Source organism: Brassica napus, chromosome C1 (assembly GCF_020379485.1).
Source record: "Brassica napus cultivar Da-Ae chromosome C1, Da-Ae, whole genome shotgun sequence".
Lineage (NCBI taxonomy): Eukaryota > Viridiplantae > Streptophyta > Magnoliopsida > Brassicales > Brassicaceae > Brassica > Brassica napus.
In genome coordinates this window covers 46,865,866-46,882,295 of record NC_063444.1, presented here as the reverse complement: position 1 = coordinate 46,882,295, position 16,430 = coordinate 46,865,866, and the positions used below count along the sequence as shown (strand labels likewise).

The 16,430-nt window shown below is 38.4% G+C and overlaps 2 protein-coding genes across 4 annotated transcripts; both read right to left on the bottom strand.

Moving 5' to 3' along the window:
- Positions 1-893: 893 nt before the first annotated feature.
- Positions 894-3,659, bottom strand: LOC106352005 (retrovirus-related Pol polyprotein from transposon RE1). Its single transcript, XM_048744047.1, has one exon. The coding sequence runs from the start codon at positions 3,657-3,659 to the stop codon at positions 894-896; it is 2,766 nt and encodes a 921-aa protein (XP_048600004.1).
- Positions 3,660-5,588: 1,929 nt separating this feature from the next.
- BNAC01G38060D (myb family transcription factor PHL6) lies at positions 5,589-8,672 on the bottom strand. 3 transcript variants are annotated; one of them, XM_013791714.3, is made up of 9 exons: positions 8,369-8,672; positions 8,162-8,228; positions 7,067-7,595; positions 6,708-6,921; positions 6,556-6,632; positions 6,438-6,477; positions 6,283-6,355; positions 6,133-6,202; positions 5,589-6,047 (listed from the first exon to the last, which is right to left on the bottom strand). In XM_013791714.3, the coding sequence occupies exons 2-9, from the start codon at positions 8,197-8,199 to the stop codon at positions 5,745-5,747; spliced, it is 1,344 nt and encodes a 447-aa protein (XP_013647168.1). In that variant the 5' UTR covers positions 8,200-8,228; positions 8,369-8,672; the 3' UTR covers positions 5,589-5,744. The 3 variants fall into 3 exon arrangements, with proteins under 3 accessions (XP_013647168.1, XP_048600597.1, XP_013647182.1); XM_048744640.1 differs by having other exon boundaries at positions 7,067-7,633; positions 8,343-8,670; XM_013791728.3 differs by having other exon boundaries at positions 7,067-7,633; positions 8,162-8,670.
- Between the last annotated feature and the right edge of the window lie 7,758 nt (positions 8,673-16,430).

The following is a 16,430-nucleotide window of genomic DNA, read 5'->3' as shown; positions in this document are numbered from 1 at the left end:
AGATATCTGAGGACTCTCTTCAACAGATGGAAATCAGCTTCAGTTGGAGAATGCATTCGTTGACATATGAAGTTAACCGCAAACTGTATGTCTGGCCGGGTTATAGTTAAATACTGAAGTTTCCCGGCAAGACTCCGGAAGTAGCTTGGATCAGAGAAAGGACGAGTATCTTCATAGACTTGATCGAGTCTCAGAGGAAGTGGAGTGTGCACAGGGTTGCACTCTGACATGTTGGCGTGAAGAAGAATTTCTTCAGTATACTTCGTTTGACACAAGAAGAGGCCAGCCTGTGTAGTTTGAGCTTGAACCCCCAAGAAATAGTGGAGATTTCCTAAGTCTTTCATTGAGAAGCGACTGCTAAGCTCAGCAATGAGAGACTTGAATAACGAAGGATTGGAGCCGGTAAGAAGGATATCATCAACATACAGTAGCAGTACCAAAGTATCACCATGATGATGGTAGACAAAGAGAGATGGATCGTCTTTGCTACAGACAAAGCCATACTCAAGAAGGAAGTGACTAAACTTGTCAAACCAAGCTCTTGGAGCTTGTTTGAGACCATAGAGAGCCTTCTTCAGAGAACACACATGATTCGGTTTAGATTGATCTTCAAAGCCCGGTGGTTGAGTCATATATACTGCCTCTTGCAACTCTCCATGGAGAAAGGCATTTTTAACATCAAGTTGAGTGATGTTCCAATTCTTTGAGGTAGCTACAGCAAGAACAATCCGGATGGTAGATGTTCGCACAGCCGGACTATATGTCTCCATAAAGTCGACACCTTCCTCTTGATTAAAACCTTTGGCAACCAGTCTTGCTTTGAGCTTATTGACTGATCCATCAGCATTAAGCTTCACTGTAAAGACCCATCTGCAACCAAGAATATTCATCATCTATGTAGCTTCAGTCAAGACCCAAGTGTTGTTTTGATAAATAGAATCAAGCTCTTCTAGCATGGCCTGTCTCCACCCCGGGTGTGCTAGTGCCTCAGCAATCGTCTTGGGCAATGCGGGAATAGTCTTGCTTGCGACCAAAGCATAACGTGGGTTCGGCTTGATAATGCCAGCACGTGATCTAGTAGTCATAGGATGACTTGGTCCTGTTTCCTCTGGAGTCGTAGGAGCAGTATGACTAGGTCCCGGTTCCTCCGGAGTCCTAGGAGCAATGTCTGGAGAATCAGCCATAGACTGTAGTGGAGATTCGTCTACCGTTACTGGCATATCATGTCCGGTGGTAACACTTCTCTCAGTCTGAGGATACTCTGTAACCTGAGGAGTAACTGTAGGAAGATAAACCGGAGGAGCAGTGGGTGCAGTACCATCTTGCCAAGCCTTGAGAAGACCAGTAGCGTGTTGTACAAGGAGATGTTTGTATTGTCCAGTGAACGGGAAGGTCTGCTCATCAAAGATCACATGTCGAGAGATATATACTCTCCCCGTTGGTGGATGTAAAAACCGATAGCCCTTGTATTGAGGATGATATCCAAGGAAGACACACTGTAACGACCGGGGATCAAATTTGTATTGAGAGTAAGGGCGCAGACAAGGATAACAAGCAGAGCCAAATATTCGAAGGAAGGAGTAGTCTGGTGTCTTGTTAAACAGAACCTCCGAGGGACTTTTATTACTCAAAACCGAAGAAGGGATCATGTTGCTGATGAAGTTGGCAGAGTAAAAAGCTTCAACCCAATATTTGAGAGGTGTATGAATTTGGAACAACATAGAAAGACCCAGCTCAGTGAGGTGCCTATGTTTGCGCTCAGCAATACCATTTTGTTGTGGGGTTGAAGGACAGGAGAGAAGGTGAATAATCCCCTGATCTCTGAGATGATTTCTGAAACGGGTAATTGTAAATTCACCACCACCATCACTCTGAAACACTTTTAGTTTCTTGTTAAACTGGTTCTCAACTTGCTTTTGAAAGACAATAAACACATCATAAAAGTCTGACTTTGCTTTAAGTGGAATTATCCAAGAGTAACGACTGAAGTTGTCTACAAAGACTGCATAATACTTGAAACCTTGGACTGATACAACTGGAGAAGGACCCCACAAATCACAATGTATCCGATCTATGAGTTCCTTGACACTAGACTCTGAAATAAAAAACGGAAGTTGAGAACTCTTTTCCATTTGGCAAGGACCACAAACAGGAGATGTGCTGCTCTTATTGACTATGATTGCCTTGCTGTGCTTGAGAAGTTGGAGAATCTGAAAGTTTGCATGTCCAAGTCGCTGATGCCACACTATATCACTAGCTGCACACTGACGATTTGAGAAGTAGGCCACACACTCTCTAGTCTCCAACACATACAAGCCTTTATTTCGTGGTCCCTTTGTCACCACCTTCTGAGCATCGAGATCGATCACATAGACAGCATTAGAGTCAAAGAAAACCCCACAGGGGTAATCATCACACAGTTTAGATACAGATAAGAGTGACTTCTGCATTGATGGACATATAAGGACATCGTTAAGAGGGAGGCTACCTGTATCAGTGGTGAGAGTAGTGGAACCGACATGAGTGATAGGAAGGAAATTGCCATCAGCTACCATGATGTGCTCAGGACCATTGTACGGAGTAGCATTCTGCATATGAGACGTGGAGGAGGTCATATGAGCTGTGGCACCAGAGTCAGCTATCCATTCCCTGCCACTGAGGTCTGAGACCGGGAAAGCGGACAAAGCATGAGGCAGGTCATCACTTTGGTATGAGTTATCAAAGCGGTTCCAACAACGAAGAGCAGAGTGGCCTGTACGACCACAAATCTGACAGACAGGACGAGTGTTATTGTTGTTGTTGTTGTTGTTCCCACCAGAGTTACTAACTTGTTGAGTGAAACCTCTTCCACGAGTTGAGAAACCACCACGACTTGAGTAGCCACCACGATTTGAGAAACCACCACGACTACGGGAGTAATTGTTACCACGACCTCTGTTGTAGTTGTTATAGAAGCCTCTTTGAGTTTGGAAAGCCATGTTAGGAAGAACATCAGATGTAGCTTCGTAAGACTGGAGACGAGTGTCAAAGCCAGAGACTTCAGAGATGACATCATTCAGAGTTGGAGCAGGAACACGAGTCATGGAGCTCTGAATGACAGTGATAATGGGATCATATTCTCGTCCTAAACCGTTGGTAAACGAGAAGATCTTCATAGATTCTTCAACCGGCTTCCCAATAGAGCTCAACTTGTCACAGATAGCTCTAAACTCACGACAATAAGTGGCAAAGTCTTTACCTTTCTTGGACATCAGTTGAAGAGAACGCCTGAGCTCAAACTCACGAGCAATGGAGCTCTTGTTGTAGTTGTCAGCCAAAGAAAACCAAACATCATGAAATGTAGTCAAGCAGTGAACCGTACCAAGGACTTCTTCAGTCAGTGTTCCATAGATCCAAGAGATGACAAGCTGATCTGTACAGGTCCATTCTTCAAAACGTGGGTTTGGTGTTTGTACCGGAACATTGTTAACGACTGTTGTCACCTGCTCCGGTGGAGGAAGAATCTGACCGGTAGCAAAACCAAGAAGTTTTTGACTCCTGAGAAGCGACTCCATTTGAGTTTTCCATAGAAGATAATTGCTGTCACTCAGTTTGATTGTGACAGAGCTAGTGATATGAACACCAGTTGGGAAAGGATATGGATCGGGTTGCTCAGCCATGACAGCACCTGTTAGGGTTTATATGAGCTCTGATACCATGTGAATAAAAGAAAAACAGAGAACTTGACTTTGAAAACAACTCTTTCTTTTTATTAAGACCAAGTTAACGTTTTGTCTACACACTTTATCTATATATACATCTTCTAAGATTAAACCTAGTTCCCTCAATGTTGGACCACTTAACACGTGTCACATTGCTACACTCTCTCTACAGCTCGTAGAACATCATAACGGCTAGATATAGCTATGCCACAGCTCACGCCAGCTGTTGTGTTTGTCTTCTTGTTCTGTTCCGTGTGTAGTACGGTCTTACCGTTGCCTTGTCTCAGAGATTGTTGGTGGGCCAACATTCTTCTTTCTTTGGGTCAGGAAAAGATTGATCGAGACCCATCATATCTGGTATACTTTCATCATAACCATACTTCGAAAAGCCTTTCTAACATTGAATGTGACTTGGTCACAGAGAGTTACATCTCCACTTACACCACCCAAGGGAAGTTTCAGACGACAGAAGCCCTGGACTTCTTTCCCACAGTAATTACATTTAACCCGTTGTTTCTTGGGCAAATCTCCAAAATAGCATCTTTTTAAGTTTATATCACAAAAATAAAATTCAAAAACTAAAATGACCAAAATAGCACATTTCTAAGTTTATCCTTTGAAAATTTTAATTTTTTTTATTTTTCAAAATTTGAAATCTTATCCCCAAAACCTCATTTCTCAACCCTAAACCCTAAACCCTAAACCCTAAACTCTAAACTCTAAACCCTAAACCCTAAACTCTAAACCCTAAACTCTAAACCCTAAACCCTAAACTCTAAACTCTAAACCCTAAACCCTAAATCCTAAACCCCACCCCTTTAACTCTAAACCTTAAGTTGGTGACTTTTGATAAAACATTAAGTGTTATTTTTGTGACTTTTGACCTTGAGTGCTAGTTTGGGAACAAAAACTTGATTTATCGCTATTTTTACTTTTTTCTCTTGTTTCTTCTTGTCCACAGTAACTCCATGCTCCCGAATCTCCATTAAGGTATCGTCCATTCAAAAGACTACAAAAATAAAATAAAAAAGACTTAGAAGCATTTTCTTGATTCTCACATTGCAGCTTCCCTAACTTGATCTCATAATGACTGAGACCGTTTCAATGTTCATGGATAAACAGAGATAAGAAGCAAAAAAAAAAACGAAACTTTAAACGTTACAGTGAAGAAAAATCGATCCTTTTTCAACTTCAAACATGCATCCAGTGTGACAAAGAAGCTCAAAGCAAGCACCTTTTTCTAACAGACAACTTAAGAACACAAACCCCATTGTGTTGTATACTGCTTGGAAGCGCAATGAGAGATTTACCTGAGCTGAGTGAATGGTTGAGTCAAAGCTGAGTCGAAGCGTTGAGTCGGAGAACAGGAGACGACAACAAAATCCGGAAGAGAAACGAAACCCTTATTAGTTCTCGGGGGAGTGAAAGCGAAGGTCCTGTCTCCTTGTTTTCTCTTAAAAAGAATTTTAAATTTATTCAAATTATGGTATTGAGTTTATAATTTTTGATGCAAACCATACTTAGAGCGCTTCTTTCAGCTAGATATGTTTTGTCACTAATTTAACTGAAAGGGGGTCCATGGTTCCAAAATATTACTCCATCCGTTTCATTTTAATTGTCGTTTTGGACTTACGCACACAAATTAACAAAACATTTGATTTTATATATTTTCAAAATAAAAACATCATTACCAATACACCTAACCAGATTTTGACCAATAGAAAAATAGACTGGAATAAAAAGCCAATAAATTTTGCATTGAAATTATAAACCGACACTTATTTTGAAACAAAAATTTTACTCTACAACAACATTTAAACTGAAACGGAGGGACTATCATGTATTTAACTGAAAGAATCCTTAAACGACATGGAATCAGCAAGCAAATCGAAGGGAACAACCTCAAAGATACTTAAATAAGTTTACACGCGTCCGACAAAGATCTACATTACAAACATCTACTTTTGAGTGACCACCACCAACATCCTCTCTACCAAACAACGCAAAAAGCAGACCATATATACACATACTTGAAGAAGCCTGCTACCTCTCAGAATCTTGAGGTTCAGTACTGTTCTCAAGCCTGCGACGTTTCTGAGGGGACTCACATTGATCGTCTTCGGTTTCAGAAGCTATGTGCTTTGCAGATGATGAAGGCTGAGGCAGAGATGCTTCGGTCTTGGACATGTTTTGAGAGTCTGGTCTAGTCTCGTCATCACTAGGTGATAACAAAGTCTGAGAAGAAGAAGAAGAAGAAAATAGCCTTCCGGCTTTGCGTTGTTCTTCAAGCATCTTTTCCAAGTATTTAGCATGCTCTTCTATTCGTAGCTGAAGCACACGTTGCACCTGCAAGTTGATCAATTCACGAGATTGGTTATGGCAACAAATCTTGAATCTTTCTTTTGCTGGACTAAAGTGTAATAGGTGTTACCTCGAGTTGTTCATGCAGTTGCTTTTGAACTTCCATCTGCATACGGAGAGCTTCAGTTAATTGTATTGCCCTGTCCATGGAAGAAGAGAGTCACTTTAAAGATCACATGTTTGGGGATTCAGAAACCAAGCAAGAAACACAATGCCTTACCCTTTCTTCTTCTCATCAGCTTCACTGTTGCTCAAAGCGAGTTTCTTCTCCTCTGAATTAACATTCTTTTTCGCTGCGGAATAAACAAAAGTTAATACACAAGAAGGAACATAGAATCTGTGTAATAATCACAATAACAAGTTGGAAGCTTTTACCTTCTTTTTTCTCTGGCATATACTTTGCTAGTCTATACTTCTGCAATTTTCAGAGATATTCAGCTACTTTTGTATTATGTACTTGTGAAATAAGTGAGAGGCAAACTAATTTTAGTACCTGCAAGTGGCTTTTTACATGGTAGATCGTCAAGCCCTCAACATTCATAAGCTTCAGAACAGCCTTTGGTGTGGCCTCTACATGTTTTGAAGCAACACCAGGGTTAAGTGTTATCAGCAGAAGGTTAAAAAGAAAAAAAGCCTAAAACTCACTTTCAGGCCCTTCAAGTTTGTTCACCGAGTTCAAAAAACTCTCGTGGAGCTCAGGGGTCCATCTCATTCTCGGCTTTTGATTGGCTGCTGCTGCTGATCGTGGAGAAGGGTGAGGTGAAACTGGGTCAATGGACATTGCTCCAGCATCGCATCTTTGGCTTGGACTCAGTACAGTCACTGGAATTGGCGAAGCCAATGGGTTTTCATAGATCTCCTGATTCAACCAAAAGCTAAATGTTAAAAGGAAAAAAAAAAATCACTCGTCACACACTCTCTATATGTATCAACAAGTCATTTAGGAGAAGTGTTATCATAATAGCAAACTCATAAGAGATGGACACAGACTAAAAATAACTTACATCAAGCCTTGGAGTTTCAGCTCGGTCTGTGATGGCCAGCTCAAGTTCATCAGACAGGAACTGCAGCTCCAGTTGATCTGATAAGCTGTCGTTGGAACAGTCCAGATCATGATAACCTCCATTGGAACAAGCTTCCGCGGAGAGATTAAAGAAATCTTTGACAAGCGAGGAGTTGTTGTCTCCATCAAACGGATTGCCCAAATCCTCGCTGAAGACAGATGGAGATCTTGCAGACTCCACACCAGAAGCAGAAGCAGAGGGATCAGGGAGGAAAGGAAGACTGTTTCCCAAATGTTTCTTAGTCTCATTGGCTGAAGAGGATGAGGAGTAGAGGTTGGTGCAGAAGGTGGAAGACCGTGAAAACGTACTATTCTTTGGCCAATCTGGAGGTTGTGACCGTATGAAAGGAGATTTTCTGGTGGTTTCTGGCTGGACATTCAGAAAGTTGTAGGCCGGAGAGAGAGAGGACGAGCAAGCTTTTTGAATTCCTTTGTTGCATTCCTCTTGTGCCGTTGACACAAGCCTATGACTGTTCATGATTCCTTGGATCAAAATGGGTTTCTTACACTAATCAAGATAAACAATGTTAGTGACACAAGGATTGAGTCAGTTTGTATAGTTAACTTCCAGAGCAAGGCATACAGAATCATCTAATGTTCCATCGTTGACTATATAGACAAATCCAAACTAAATCCAACAAGTTTACATGTTTTTCATGAACTAGTCTAAAACTGTTGTGACGGACGAGATGCACTCATGGGCCAGATGCTCTACTAGAGCAGATGTCCGTCACCAGATGTCCAATCCCTCGCTTAGTATGATATTGTCCGTTTTGTTTTTGGGTCGTTACTCGCAAAAAGCCTCGTACTAAGTGAAATTGGACCAACTATATATATTAGACTTTATTCTGTCTAATATCCGATGTTGCACTTGGATTGCCTTTTTTATTTACTCTGACAAAAACTGTGGGATTGGAGTAACCAAAGGGACATGACTTGTGTTTTGTGTTTTGTGTTTAAACCTAAACACCCCAGAATGAGACTAACCAGATTTACAAATTTAGAAATGAACAACACTTAAATGTGGTTGATTTACCAATTCAAGTAATGCAACACGAGGCACCGACGAAGCATGAAACTTGCACAGAGGAAGCAAATCAGGTCTGAGAAAATACACAGAAGGGAGAGAAACGAAGAGCTAGATTCAGAATGCAGAAGGAAAGAGTTTGAAGAAAGAAGACTATCAGAGACACAAAACAGAAAGCAGTTATTATTACCAAAGGACAGATGAATAGAAACGGACCTGACAAGATGATAAAGTCTTCTACTTTTTGTTGTGTAACTCCTGCTTTAAGTAAAAATAAAAATAAAAAAAAAGCTCAAGACTTTCGAGAAAAGAACCCCCCCCCCCCTGAGAATCACCAAATGTGAGCTCAGAAGTTGAAAGATTATAACTTTCTCTGGGAAAAATACGCAAAAAGTTATAGAAACTTCGTTTCTTCAAAGGGAAAGAAGAGATGAAGTTTTATCCAAATCAGGAAGCTACAGAACAAGAGATTAAAGGAATAAGATTTGGCTAGGGAGGCTAACGAATGGGCATCAAGGAAGAGTGGTGATGTGTACTGTTGTCTTTCCTTGATTGGTCTCCGCCTCTCTTGGGGACAGCCTTTCTTATACCACACGCTGCTTACTCACGTGTCAGTCACGTACTAATTGAAACCGTTTGTTAATCTCCCACGTTGGAGCCAATTGGTTGTGCGGCTTCTCACAAGCCTTTTATTTTCCTGCATTAACTGTGATGATGTCATACCATTTTAGCCTTTTCTTAATCATCCGTACTTAACTTAATTAATTTTGATGATGAACTATATAACTATAACAATTAATTTTGATGATGAACTCTATAATTATAACTTCACTGTTTTTTTTAGGGAATTTTCTTAATCGGTTCATACAAAAATTATTTATGAAGAAAAATATGTGGTCAATGGTAAGCATTGATTTCCAATAAATGCGAGTATTATGGTGAAGCATATGTATGTATATAATTTATTTTCTGTTGGTATTATTTTTTTTTATGAAATTTTCTGTTGGTATTTATTTCTTTCATTACAATTATTGAAGGTTATTTATGTATGTGTATACATAAAGAGGAGATGTACCTTACGTTTGTAATTGGTAAATAACACCTCGTTAACAAATTGAACTCAACTTTTCGACCCGAAAAAAATTCAACTCAACTTCTTTCGCAAGATATTGGAGTTCTCTAATAAAACAAGGAAGCTGGGTGGGGCGTTTGTAAATGTCAACTTCACTTTTATATTTACTTACGTATACTACTTGATCAAAAAGAGTTAACACGAATGATTCTTTGCGTATATTTCAAAGTATATTAACCTAATCATTAAAATGCTGCTTATGAATAGATATGTTGTTAGTTTCTAAGTAATATGGATTATGCGATAGAGAAACGAATAATAAGAGTATAAATGGGGAAATGAATCATAGTGATGGATACATTAAACTTCCAAAAGGAAAGACAAAAGTAGCATCATCATCCCTTAAGTTGTATCGATGGGAGCCATTATCTATAATAATCTAAACCACACATATCTGGTCCACTTTTGTTTGTCTTCTAGTCTCTAAGTCTTTGCCTCAAAACTAAGATAATTATAATATAATGCTATCATCATTGTAGAGAATGAGCTCATCAGATGCTTTTTTTTTTTTATCTTGAGATTATACATACGTTTCATTCACCCAATTTTTAATCCCAAGTGGTATGTTGTATTCCTGGTTGACCAATAAGCTCACATGAAGCTGAAAATAACAAAGTTGTTACGAAAGTAAAAGAAAAAAAGCAGCTGCCACCGCAATTGTTGAAAATATAAAGATGTGGGGCTCGCTGCACTATTTGCACAGTGAATTTCTTCTCTATATAAACGATCGATTTCGATCGTTTAGAAGAGCATCCCTCAACCTTCTCTTCTCTCTATAATAATCTCTTTCTATCAGTGTTAAAATTCTACGGGTATAAATTTTGCTCTTATTCAAATTCCCGTGATACAATAAAATTCCAATTCTTTTTATAACACGTTATCAGCACGATCACTCTGCGATTCGGTAAAATTTATTTGTATCATTTATACCCTGTTATAATGGTCGGTATACCGCCTATACTATTATTTATATCATGTTATAATGGCCAGAATACCGCCTATATTATTTACTAGTAATTTAATTTATTTATTGGTCGGCCGAGCCGCCTTATATTATGTTTATTATTTATTGGTCGGCCGAGCCGCCTTATATTCTGTTTATTATTTAATTGGTCGGCCGAGCCGCCGTATAATTTATTTATTACTCTGCATTGATCGGTTGAGCCGTCGCATGATTTATTGTCATAACATAAATATTTCATTGTCATAATTTTTTACTTTTATGAAATTTTATAGATTTGATTGACCGTTTAATACAATATTTTCAGACTAATTTTTGGTGCACTCGATTTAACCCCAACGGTCACAAAAATTTTTTTCAAAAATTTCCCTTTTCTCCAACGGTCATGAACAGTGATTTTCATCTATAAATACAACTCATTTTCACTCCATTTCATCATCCAAAACATTTCTTCTTCTCTCAAAAATTTCAAATCGCTCTCCTCCGATTTTTCATTTCAAGAAAGATGATTCGCACACTTTTGTTTTTATGTGCCATTTTTATTTGTGTTTCTATTTATGTTTTATTCGTTGGAGAATTTACTCCGAGTGAATTTAAGATGAATATCGGTTTAATTTTCTTTACATCGTTTCTCCTTGTAATTGCTTGCATGATTAATGTAAACGGTTCCTTTTAATATTAATAATATTCTAATAATTTTTATTTATGTGCTTTAGAAATACAAATGGCAAAAATCGAGAAACTTCAATTTCCGGCATTGGAAGTAACTGAGACAAACTACACGGCATGGGTTACAAACATGGAGCTTCATCTAGATTCCAAGGAAATACTCGGAACAATAAAAGACGGCAATATATCAACCTCTCATGAAAAGGCTAAAGCCGTGATATTTCTGAGAAAGCATCTAGATGAAAATCTTACGCATGATTATGCGAGAACCAAAGATCCCTTAGATCTTTGGAAAGCTCTTAAGGAGAGGTTTGATAACCAAAAGAAAATTACTCTCCCCCATGCACTCGATGAGTGGAAAAATCTACGATTTCAAGATTTTGAAAAAGTGGAAACGTACAATTCCGCTATATTGAGAATAGCGGCGCAATTAGATTATTGCGGTAAGCCTGTCTCGGAAGCAGAAATGCTCGAGAAAACTTACCAAACGTTCCACAAAAATCATTATGTTCTACAAGAACAATATAGAAATTGTGGGTATACGAGGTTCTCTGAACTCGCTGTGGCGCTTATAATAGCGGAGAGAAATAATGAACTCCTCATTAAAAACCACAATGCCCGACCCACGGGAACCAAAGCATTTCCTGAGGTAAATGCAACGGATATAAAAAATCCGAAAAAAGGAATTATTCCTATCGTGGGCGTGGTCGTGGCCGTGGTCACAATCGTGGTTTTGGTCGTGGTCGTGGTTATCGATTTAACCGCAACCATGAAAGGAGTAACAACCCAAGAGGAAGGGGATCCAACACATGGAATCGATCTGATCGGGTAAAAGGGAAAGAAACCCAAGAAAACCCTACTCATAAAAATGAGAACGTCTGTTACAGATGTGGATCGAAGGGACACTGGTCTCAAGTATGTCGAACTCCTCGGCATCTATGCCAATTGTACCAAGAATCTATTAAAGGCAAGGCAAAGGAAGTAAATCTCAATGAACACCTTGTGGGTACAACATCGACATACCTCGAATCCTCTGACTTTATGGGAGATTTCGACGAGGCCACTCATCAAAATAATTGAAGTGCTTGTACTGATCAAGCTTAATAATGCCTAGTGATGCCATAAAATATTATGTATTTCACTTTCAAAATAATGTTGTATTTCAAAATATCTAATGTATAATTATTGTGTACTTGTTATTGATGCATAATATGTTTACTTATGAAAGTTTATTTTCTTTATTAATATTAACTGTGTGTTACAGAAATGGATAAGAAAGCAAATGGAACAACAACTAAACAAATTGGTAGAGAAGTTTGCATACCAGATAGTGGCACAACGCACACTATACTGAAGGATAAGAGATATTTCTCTACTTTAAAGTCAGTAAAAATGACTATAAACACAATATCAGGTCCTACAGACCTGATCGAAGGAATTGACAAGGCGAACTTTATGTTGCCTAATGGAACAAAGTTTTCCATAGATAATGCCTTATATTCTCCAAATTCTAAGAGAAATTTGTTGAGTTTCAAAGATATATACCGTCAAGGGTATAACACTCAGTCTGCAACTGAGAATGGAAAGAAGTATTTGTATATAACTTCTGAAAAATCAGGCAAAAGCCTTGTACTGGAAAAATTTCCAGAACTTCCTTCTGGATTGCATCACACTTATATTGATGCTATAGAATCACAGGTGATCAAGAGAAATCCAGAAGATGTTGCATTATGGCATGATCGTCTTGGTCACCCAGGCACTACAATGATGCGAAAAATCATTGAAAGCTCACATGGTCATTCAATAAAAACCCAAGATATATACCAAAGTAATAAAATGACATGTGATGCGTGTGCTCTTGGGAAATTAATCATAAGGCCATCACCAACCAAAATTGACAAAGAATCACCAAAGTTTTTGGAAAGAATTCAAGGTGATATTTGTGGACCAATACATCCACCGTGTGGACCATTCTATTACTTTATGGTATTAATCGATGCATCGAGTAGATGGTCACATGTTTGTTTGTTATCATCTCGAAATATGGCATTTGCGAGATTTCTAACTCAGATAATCAAATTAAGAGCACAGTTCTCAGATTATCCAATTAAAAGAGTTAGATTAGATAACGCTGGTGAATTCACATCCCAAGCTTTTAATGATTATTGTATGGTATCAGGGATTGAAGTAGAGCATTCTGTTGCTCATGTTCATACACAAAATGGTTTGGCAGAATCATTAATTAAACGGCTGCAACTAATTGCAAGGCCATTGATCATGAGATCAAAACTCCCAACCTCTGTATGGGGACATGCTATTTTGCATGCAGAAGCACTAATTCGGATAAGACCAAGTGCATACCATAGATATTCCCCATTACAGTTAGCATTTGGAAAAGAACCAAATATCTCTCATCTAAAAATCTTTGGTTGTGCGGTTTATATTCCAATAGCACCACCGCAACGTACAAAGATGGGACCGCAAAGACGGTTGGGAATATATATTGGCTATGATTCTCCATCAATAATAAGATACCTAGAACCACAAACTGGTGATGTGTTTACGGCACGATTTGCCGATTGTCATTTCAATGAGAAAGAATTCCCAACTCTAGGGGGAGACAATAAACAAGTAGGAAAAGAGATCAAATGGAGTGTACCATCGTTATTACACCTTGATCCTCCTACGAAACAGTCAGAACTAGAAGTTCGACGTATCATGCATTTACAAAATATAGCAAATCAGCTACCTGATGCATTTGCTGATACCAAAATGGTAACTAAATCACATATACCCGCTGCAAATACTCCTGCTCGTATTGAAATACCACAAAATGGTGGAACGGCAGTTGATACACGTGAATCAGGAACACGTTTAAAGCGCGGTAGACCTATTGGTTCAAAGGATAAACTTCCTAGAAAACGTAAGGAATGTGAAAAGCATGATACTCCCAAAATAACAAAAAATATTTTGGACGAAGAAAATTGTGAATCTAACGACAATATAAAGCATCTTGAATCTGAAGGAAATCATGAGATTTCTATCAATTACATCCATAATGGAAAGATATGGAAACGAAATGAGATGGATGATATTGATGACGTTTTCTCATACCTTTTAGCAAAGGAAATAAATGAAGAAAACGAAGATCCAGAACCAAAGTCTGTATATGAATGTCAAAAGAGACATGACTGGATAAAATGGAAAGATGCAATTCAAGTCGAACTAGATTCGCTTAACAAACGAAATGTATTCGGACCTATTGTGCTCACACCCAAAGATGTAAAACCTGTTGGGTACAAATGGGTGTTTGTCCGAAAAAGAAATGAGAAAAACGAGATTACAAGATACAAAGCTCGTCTCGTAGCCCAAGGTTTCTCTCAAAGGCCAGGAATTGATTATGAGGAAACTTATTCTCCTGTTATGGACGCAATCACATTTAGATTCCTGATGAGCCTAGCGGCCAATGAAAATTTAGAAATGCGTCTCATGGATGTCGTTACGGCATATTTATATGGATCATTAGATACTGATATCTATATGAGAATCCCAGATGGATTTAAAATGCCAGAAACGTTAAGTTCCAAACCTAAAGAGTTATGTGCAATAAAATTGCAAAGATCATTATATGGGTTAAAACAATCTGGACGAATGTGGTATAATCGTCTCAGCGAACACTTAACAAAAGAAGGATACACAAATGATCCTATATGTCCTTGTGTTTTCATAAAGAAAACAACATCCGGATTTGTGATAATCGCGGTGTACGTTGATGATCTTAATATTATTGGAACTCAAAACGAAATCCAAAAGGCATCAAACTATCTGAAAGGAGAATTTGAGATGAAAGATCTCGGGCAGACAAAATATTGTCTAGGATTACAAATTGAGCATTCTCAAAAGGGTATATTTGTACACCAGTCTACATATACCAAACGAGTATTGAAACGCTTTAACATGGATAAAGCAACTCCTCTTAGCACCCCGATGGTCGTTAGATCACTTAATGTTGAAAATGATCCGTTTCGACCATCTGAGGAAAATGAAGAAATACTTGGTCCTGAAACTCCATACTTAAGTGCAATTGGAGCTCTTATGTATCTTGCAAATTGTACTCGACCTGACATATCTTTTGCCATTAATCTTTTAGCGAGATTCAGTTCGTCTCCTACGCGAAGACATTGGAATGGAATTAAACATGTCTTTCGTTACCTTCAAGGAACAACTGATTTAGGCTTGTTTTATCCTAAAAGTTCAAAAGGTCAAATGATTGGTTTTGCAGATGCAGGTTATTTGTCAGATCCACACAAAGCTCGATCCCAGACAGGATATGTTTTTACAATTGGAGGCACCGCCATATCTTGGCGTTCTCAGAAGCAGACACTTGTTGCTACTTCTTCAAATCACGCTGAGATCATTGCACTCCATGAAGCAAGTAGAGAATGTGTATGGCTAAGATCAATAAGCCGACACATCTGTTCAAGCAGTGGGATTGACGAAAATACGGAGCCAACTATTCTATATGAAGATAACGCGGCATGTGTTGCTCAAACGAAGGAAGGATATATCAAAAGCGATAGAACCAAACATATACCTCCGAAGTTCTTCTCATACACTCAAGAGCTCGAGAAGAATAAAGAGATTGAAGTAAGATATGTTCGATCATGCGACAATGCAGCCGACCTCTTCACAAAATCACTCCCTACCTCGGTATTCAGAAAACACATCCATAACATTGGGATGCGTCATCAGAAGGATCTATGACTGTTCATTCGAGGGGGAGCTTACGTAGTTGTACTCTTTTTACCTTACTATGGTTTTTCCCATTGGGTTTTCCTGGAAAGGTTTTTAACGAGGTAACAAAGACGTTAAGCGAGAGCGGATAGTGACACCGGCCCCCAAGGGGGAGTGTTACGAAAGTCAAAGAAAAAAGCAGCAGCCATCGCAATTGTTGAAAATATAAAGATGTGGGGCCCGCTGCACTATTTGCACATTGAATTTCTTCTCTATATAAACGATCAATTTCGATCGTTTAGAAGAGCATCCCTCAACCTTCTCTTCTCTCTATAATAATCTCTTTCTATCAGTGTTAAAATTCTACGGATATAAATTTTGCTTTTATTCAAATTTCCGCGATACAATAAAATTCCAATTCTTTTTATAACAGAAGTCACATTTTATAATTCATTCTGAAATATTGAAGTTTAAACCATGACTTGATTTTGGTTTATTAACAATTAAAAATGTAAATACTGCTCCACCTGTATCAGCTGAATGACCTTAACAACATTGTGCTATAGTCCATTATTTTGCTGGAAACTTGAGTATGTAATATGTGTGGATTTTGTATTACAAATTCGGATCACTTGTTCCAAGTGTGCATAGAAAATCAGAGCCAATATGCAAAAGAAATGAACATTATAATCTAAAACACTAGTTTCAAATTGGGCAAATATCCAAAATAGCACATTTCTAAGTTTATATCACAAAAATAGCACACAAAAACTAAAATGACC